Consider the following 7827-nt stretch of genomic DNA (forward strand, 5'->3'; position numbering starts at 1 on the left):
TTTGCTTGTTAAAAAAATAATTTTAATATAAATCTGTAAATAACGTAAAGCATAGAGGTATCTGTCAATTATGAACATAGTCAGTCGCCTGACCTCATAAAAAAAATTAAAAGCGTACTACTGATTATGGTTGTGGTTGTGGCTGTTATCATCAGAGCTTGGTGCTAGGCTTATGATAACGTTAGCGATCGAAGATACATAAGAAGACGCAGACCCTGTGCATTGAGTTAAGTGTGCTACATCTTGCTTGGTTTACGATTCCGTGATGGACTATTGCTGTAACAACTGATAGGATGTGGAGATAACTGCTTGTTAATCAGATCTCAGTCAAGTTTACACGCTCTTGGAACGCTCGAGTTAGTGAGTTGCAACTGTGCATGAGGCAAACTGTTGTTGCTGTTGTTGTTGTTGTTGTTGTTGTTGTTGTTGTTGTTGAGTTTGTTGGTAACAGTGCTCTTTCTTTTTGTCTGCGATGCACCTTTTTGCTCCGTTCCAGTGAGGGAAGCACTCTCACTCCGGCACACCACTACCCTGACTTCCGTCTGAAGACGTACGCGCCACTCGCCTTTCGCTATTTCAGGGAGCTGTTTGGCATCAAACCAGACGACTATCTTGTAAGAGCCACAAAGACACACAAACAGAAAGAAGATACAGGAAATGTTTGACTATTCCACATCCTGGTTCTCGACCAGAAGGTGAAGTCATAAGTGTGATAAAAATCTTCTGTTCCCGCAGTACTCTATGTGCAATGAACCTCTGATCGAACTCTCCAACCCCGGGGCCAGCAGTTCCTGGTTCTACCTGACCAGCGACGATGAGTTTATCATTAAGACAGTGCAGCACAAAGAGGCAGAGTTTCTGCAGAAACTGCTCCCTGGCTACTACATGGTGAGTCTCTCCCTGAAACACAAACACGGCTACTTGACACGTCACTGTCCGCTGAGGGAAATGATTTGCATGTCAGTAAAAGCCACATGGGCCGATGCAAAGCTAAAGTGAAGCACTTGCATGACACACTCCATAACACTCCATAACCATGGCACCGCAGGTAACCATGGGCCTAGTCTCTAAAGGACAAGTAACCCAATAGGTTTATACCGTATTCAACCTGTCACAACATGTCGTCATTAGAAGCTGAGAATATATATTAATGGGAATTTACACAGTTGTCAGCTAATTTGTGTAAATTACATCTTTAATACATATTCTACAAAACCAAACCAACACATCAACGCATCCGTCTCTCCATCAGTCTAGAACCTGAGCTAACCAAACACATGGTTCTCTAGATCAGTCTAGACCCTGAGCAAACCAAACACATGGTTCTCTAGATCAGTCTAGACCCTGAGCTAACCAAACACATGCGTTTCTATATCAGTCTAGAACCTGAACTAACTCAATGCATGCTACCGATTTAATCATTGCAGAACCTGAACCAGAACCCGAGGACGCTACTGCCCAAGTTCTACGGCCTCTACTACATCAACTGCGGCGGGGTGAACGTCCGCGTGGTGGTCATGAACAACGTGCTCCCGTGCGCGCTCAAGATGAACTACAAGTACGACCTGAAGGGCTCCACGTACAAGCGCCGGGCCAACCGCAAGGAGAGATTGAAGTCCTCGCCCACCTTCAAGGACCTGGACTTCCAGGAGATGCACGAGGGCCTGCACTTTGATGCCGAGACTTACAACGCCCTGATGAAGACCCTGCAGAGAGACTGTCGGGTGAGTAGTTTGTAGCCCGCTAGATCGCGGGCCGACGGGAGAGGACAAACCCGATTCACGGTAGCCTGGGTTATTGTCCATCACCATCCCCAAGAAAGCACACTGATTAGAAGGGGTCATAGGTCACTGAAAATCTGCCGTTAACCAGCCAACTGGCGGTCTTTCAGTATCAATCGTACACAAAAAAGAAAAAAAGTACAAAATGAAAAAAAATAACTATCACAAATAAGTCAATGTGAGCTTCGAAAATGGTATCATGTAATTTTAAAAGGACACTTTATGACAATTCAGCGCAATATATCAACACTGTGTGGTTATAATCCGGTGTAAACACATTCCACCGCCCGCCCTATCAATGCATTATGTAAGAGATATGTCTCTCAGGGACCTTACTATCGTCACGTATCTTTTGATTAAACAGTCCCCTCCGCCTCCAGGATTAGCGCCAGCACACCTGACTCTTATTAACGGGCCTAACGAGCCTAGGAGCTGGATTGCGGTACAGTAAATACGCGGCTGTGCATGCCATGCCGTCTCGGAAACATTATAAGCCTCCAGTTAGGTAACTGTTGGGATGTTAAAAGGCCCCTTTGTTCAGTGGGAGCCACCTCATGACATCAGGTGTTTGTTCGAAAGGGATTTACAGCTTACGTCTTACTGTATGTGTATGGGTTTCGTACGCAAGGGGGGGGGGAATCCGCCTTTATCGCAGGCCTTAATGGCTGTTTACCAAAGGCTTAATGGAGGGCATTCTTCCCGTGGGTGTTTACATGGGTGATGAGATACCTTAGGCCCACATGCGCGTGTGTTGATATAGGATGGGAGGACTTGGGTAAACAGAATGCTTTATCCTCCCTGGCAGGTGTTGGAGAGCTTCAAGATCATGGACTACAGCCTGCTGCTGGGGGTCCACGTGCTGGACAAGAAGGTGGGGAGCCGAGGGGGCCGCGGGGACAGCCGTAGAGGCCAGAAGGTGCTGTACTCCACGGCCCTGGAGTCCATCCAGGGGAACGCCAAGGACCCCGAGCCTGTGGTGGACGATGACACGTGAGGAGGGGGGCTTTTATTGTGTAGTACCTTCCGCTCTGCTGCTGCTGTCTGAAGGTCGCTCTTTGACGTCATGACGTTCTGTGGCACATTGGGAGGTTAACCGCTTTGGTGAATGAGAGGATTATTTTCCAAGAGGATCATTGTTTGATTATTAAGACTTAGTTGTTGTTAATAGGCTTGGATTAGTTCGATCCTTAGACAGATCAATTATTACTGCTGTTTAATTATTATTTAGGCAATTCATACCAAAAACAATACAGTTCCGGTGACTTTTACAAATACAGTTGACTTTCTTACAGAATGGGTGGAATTCCTGCAAAGCATAAAGATGAGAAATTGCTCATCTTCTTGGGGATCATTGATATCCTGCAATCATACAGGTAAGTAAAAATGTGCTCATAAATGTCTGCTCATTCTGTTTCCTCGTTGGCCCATTTCTGTTTCCTTGTTGGGTGTTTCAGCGTCATAGTCCCAAGATTCCCAGATTGAATTAGACACTATGATAACATGTTTCCAGTTCCACTCCAAGATTTTGTCTTGCACTAATCTCTTACTCGTTAATCATACAATATAAGCATGTCATGCCAGTATTGGTGCATATTTCATGCACTCTAAACCCACGCACTATTCCACATGTGGGTTAACTGTAGTTAAAAGTGCTGAAGGTAAGATTTAAGGGCTATTATTTGAGTGTAATGTGTGAGACTCCGTCAGCTATGATGGAGTGAACAGAATGTCTGTTTCTAGTTGACCAAGCCTGCCTCTGTTTAAGGCAATTTAGATTCTAGGTTAACTTCTGACCAGATCAGGGTAACTCTTTCTGATTGGCTCATTGAATCCATCTCTCCTGTCAACATTTGACAGGATAACAGACAAACATAGGAGAGCATAGCAGAGATGGATCCTTTTATTGTTTAGTTTCAAACTTTTGCCCTGTTCTGCTCTGTTCTGCTCTCTCTTTACAACTCTCCAATGTTACCGACAGAACCTTTTGTGTGTGAAGCAACAGTCTTGCCTCCAGGATGCATCACATGTCCCAGTCGAACAAGATATAAGGGCGGGATCAGGGTGATTGATGAACATTTGATTGACAGTACCAGGAGCACTAAGAAGACGCTCTAGTGGTGTTAATAGTAATGGCACTCATTTAATATCAGCAATGTATGAATGAATTTCAGTGGAATAGATGTATTTTTAAAGGAAAGTGGGTCCATTTAATGTTTTTGTTGAGACAAACACTGCCCTCTACTGCTGCTGTGTGGTACTATATTGTTAAAAATGAGTTTTGACTTTGACTCATAGTTGAACTTCCTGTCATTTTAGGTTCATCAAGAAAGTAGAGCACTCCTGGAAAGCTCTTGTCTACGATGGGGTAAGCAATCCTATGTGTGTGTGTGTGTGTGTGTGTGTGTGTGTGTGTGTGTGTGTGTGTGTGTGTGTGTGTGTGTGTGTGTGTGTGTGTGTGTGTGTGTTTCTGTAAAAGTGTGCACTTGTGTGTACGTGCGTTTTTGTTGAGTGCCATTTGATTCTGTGTATTTATTTTTGAGTGCACGCTTAATTCTTGCGTCAATGTTTATTTTCAGGATACAGTTTCCGTTCACAGGCCTAATTTTTATGCCGACCGATTCCTGAATTTCATGGGCACAACGGTGTTCAAAAAGATCAATGGTAAGAACTCCCACGTCTTTAGTCCAAAATGCATCAAGACAAGCGTGTACGGCACAGCTATTATAAAATGTATAATTTCAAGAAATGATTTAATGGAACCGACTGAATTAAAGACACACTATGCTCATTGTTGTCAGATGTTGTGCAATATCTGCCATATTGGTTTAGTATCTCAACCAGAGACTCAGCCCTGCGGGTTTTATGTGAAAATGTTAGTTAAACAAACTCACTTGGGAAACTGCTGAAGCGCTTAAACAAAGAAAGAATAATACTTATCTGTTTCCTCTCTCTCTCATTCTCCCTCCCTTCCTCTCTCTCTCGCTCTTCTCTCTCTCTCTCTCTCGCTCTCTCTCTCTCTCTCTCTCTCTCTCTCTCTCTCTCTCTCTCTCTCTCTCTCTCTCTCTCTCTCTCTCTCTCTCTCTCTCTCTCACCACCCCCTCCCCCCTCCCAGCCCTAAGGGGCACCTCCTCCAAGAGGAAGCGAGGCTCCCTGTACGCGGCCAAGTCGGCCTCCCAGGAGGTCCTGTCCCCTCTCCGGCCCGGCGAGGAGAAGAGGACCCAGAGCATGGACCACCTGGATGGAAAAGGTTACGTGGAGCGATTGTACGCGCTCTCATTCACACCCAGTAGTGTCAGCTCAGAGGGATGGACAACAGGAAGAGTAGAGTAACCACAGGCCAATCACAGAGGGGCGAGGTCCGCCACACACTGCACCCAATATCGTGTCAAGAGAAAGTTGAAAGGTGCATCCATATTCATCTCAGAGTCCGCTAAAGAACTCGGTCTTGGACAGAATCAGGGTTATAGGGGTGTGGTCAGAATCCCTGCTCCTCCAACCCCCCCTCCCATCTCCTCGCTGTTTTGTGTACTTAGTACCTTCCTAGAGTCTGAAATGCAGTAGTTTCCTTATTCTGCATCGTCAATGTAGTGGGAGTGTATTGTAACTGGTCACCCGCTTGGCTACGTAGCCAGGAGGAATAAGGAAATCAATAGAGGAATAAGGAAATCAATAGATTTCCTTATTCCTGAATGATTTGAATTTGAATTTCAAATACTTAATTTGCACCTTGATAAGCTGTAATAACTTAATAAGAAGTAGGTTTCAGATTTCAGTTACCATCACGAAGTAGGTGTATAGAGTAAGTAGTTCATTTTAGCCCTTTGGTGGATACAGTTCTAACTGTCAGGTACAGCTGGATCACAGATCACATGTGAATGTAGTGCATTTATGAGGAATAGAAAGATGAGCTGCTCTTTCCCAGTTTCCACTGTCAAACATTCAAGTCTCAAGTCAAATGTGTCCTACCAAATGTGTGCATATCATTGACTTAAAACTACGATTTTTGACTGACTTTGAGACCTTTTATTTAGACTTTTTGTTATGTATAGCAAGATATACATAAATTATATTTGAATTAAAATAGAATGCAAAGCATAATCATGTTCAAACAAATCCTTGAAGAGGCCTCCATTTGTTTATTTGTGGTTTGTAAATGTGAGGCTGCAAATCAGGTCTCTCTTGAAAAAGAGCCTCAATGAGACTACAGCCTGCTGCTACAGCCTTAAAAATGATTTGATATCAATAAGTAAGTTTGAAGTCCACCTATTCACTGCCGACTCTGTTTCCCTCTGAAGGCTTCAGCTCCTCCAACCAGCCAGATCTGGTCCCGAAGAGCAGCAACTTGGCCCACGTTTCCTTTGACCTTGACTGCCCCCGTGACGAGGAGCCCATATTCAGGTCCTTCCTCGGGTCTCTGGGTTTATAACGTCAAGTATGTTGGTACGGCCCATTATGGCGACCATATTTAAGACAAAGGTTAAGATTGTTCAGCAAATTAATATAAATTCAAATAAATGGTTACACTGTGGCTAAGGCAAAAAATCCCAATACAGTTCCCCCAAATCCCTTCCTTAAATGTATAACAGGGCGGGAAATAATTCCAGCCACAAATGCATTGGATAACAGCCTTTACTCTTTTCACAGCAGCCAATCAGATACAGAGCTGGACGTCTACTTGGTGAGAATAAATTTGGTGTGTCTGTGTGGAATAATAATGCATTTCCTATTAATACAACAGGAAATGTTCTGTCGAAACAGTGGGCTTACATTATGACAACAGACCACTCAATGTTAGTGTTTTATTATAACCTAGAGAGGGCATAAGCACGACAACTAATCCGATATCTGTACCTGCTGACGTACACAATATGCCAGCGAGAGCTCTTTTAAGAAAATAACCGATAATTATTCTTTCTTGTTTCGTTAGTGAGGTTGGATGACCTCGCCTCCGCTGTGCCTCTCGAAGAAAAGCAACTTTTTTATTTTCTTGACACACACAATGCAATAGGTGATCTTGTCTGCAGAAATACGAAGTGACTGTGTGGCTAATCAGAGGCCGAGATTCTTTACATCTGTTTTTCTTTCTTGTTTTGTTCTACTTCAAGCAGGGTTCGTCATATCACTGTTCAAATGCTACAAACTGATGATAGATCTCAGAGGCTGGATCCCTTGAATATCTAAATATATTTATTAGATGGAACTACTGTAACTATTGATTATAAAGTCAATTTCAGCCACATTTGTTACTGCTTAAATGTGTCCTGTCTGCAATGAACTGTTGCAATACAGTTCTACATCTGTTTCCTCATTCATTCTGTTTTTTATCATGGACAATCTGCCTGCTATGTACTGTAGATTTACCCTGACCGTGTTACATCTTTCAGCACTGAATTTCCTTTTATTATCGGCTTGAGTCAATCATCCTGAGCAAGCAATGATCTTACTTAACATTTTACTCATTCATTGGAATGTGTTTGACTGTGTGTGTGTGTGTGTGTGTGTGTGTGTGTGTGTGTGTGTGTGTGTGTGTGTGTGTGTGTGTGTGTGTGTGTGTGTGTGTGTGTGTGTGTGTGTGTTTCAAAATATGATATTGTAATATATAAATGCACATTGAAGCATTGATTTAATCTTTGTATATAGTGAAAAAATGGCTTAACGGTGAAATCATACCCATTTCAATTCAGTGTGGCTGTAAAGTGTTCATTATTGTATTATAGAATAACTTTATTTGCTAAATAAATACATACTTTATGTTGAAAATGAATGGTATTTGTGTGTCGAACTCTCTCAATTTGACTATCTTTCTTTGGTGTACCAAATTTAGTCACAGGGGGGCGCAAAAGCAAAAGGATTTCACTGATGGCTCTGCTCTAGTAAAAAATGTTTTATTATTATTATTATGTATTTATTAGTGCGTGTGTGTATTTGCGCGATAGTGTTATCAAAAGTGTTATTTAAAACTGGTCAAAAATGAATACCAAAGAGGGATGATAGATCTACCTGGAGATATGTTATATTATCAGGGCCACACAAACGGCCATTGTCA

General features: G+C 42.9%; 1 protein-coding gene across 5 annotated transcripts in view; it reads left to right on the forward strand.

The window, feature by feature from the left end:
• The window catches only part of pip5k1ba (phosphatidylinositol-4-phosphate 5-kinase, type I, beta a), an 11015-nt gene extending 3474 nt beyond the window's left edge, over positions 1-7541 (forward strand). For 2 of the 5 annotated variants that reach the window (XM_030354750.1, XM_030354751.1), the window contains exons 6-16: positions 497-614; positions 736-888; positions 1428-1724; positions 2587-2771; positions 3074-3154; positions 4098-4146; positions 4358-4442; positions 4894-5028; positions 6077-6179; positions 6426-6459; positions 6709-7541. In XM_030354750.1, coding sequence (XP_030210610.1) covers positions 497-614; positions 736-888; positions 1428-1724; positions 2587-2771; positions 3074-3154; positions 4098-4146; positions 4358-4442; positions 4894-5028; positions 6077-6179; positions 6426-6459; positions 6709-6711 — 1243 coding nt within the window. In that variant the 3' untranslated portion in view covers positions 6712-7541. Of the gene's footprint in view, positions 1-496; positions 615-735; positions 889-1427; positions 1725-2586; positions 2772-3073; positions 3155-4097; positions 4147-4357; positions 4443-4893; positions 5029-6076; positions 6222-6425; positions 6460-6708 lie in introns of all 5 variants that reach the window. The other 3 variants (XM_030354753.1, XM_030354754.1, XM_030354752.1) reach the window with 3 other exon arrangements.
• The last annotated feature ends 286 nt before the right edge of the window (positions 7542-7827 follow it).

The sequence above is a fragment of the Gadus morhua genome, chromosome 4, assembly GCF_902167405.1.
Source record: "Gadus morhua chromosome 4, gadMor3.0, whole genome shotgun sequence".
NCBI lineage: Eukaryota > Metazoa > Chordata > Actinopteri > Gadiformes > Gadidae > Gadus > Gadus morhua.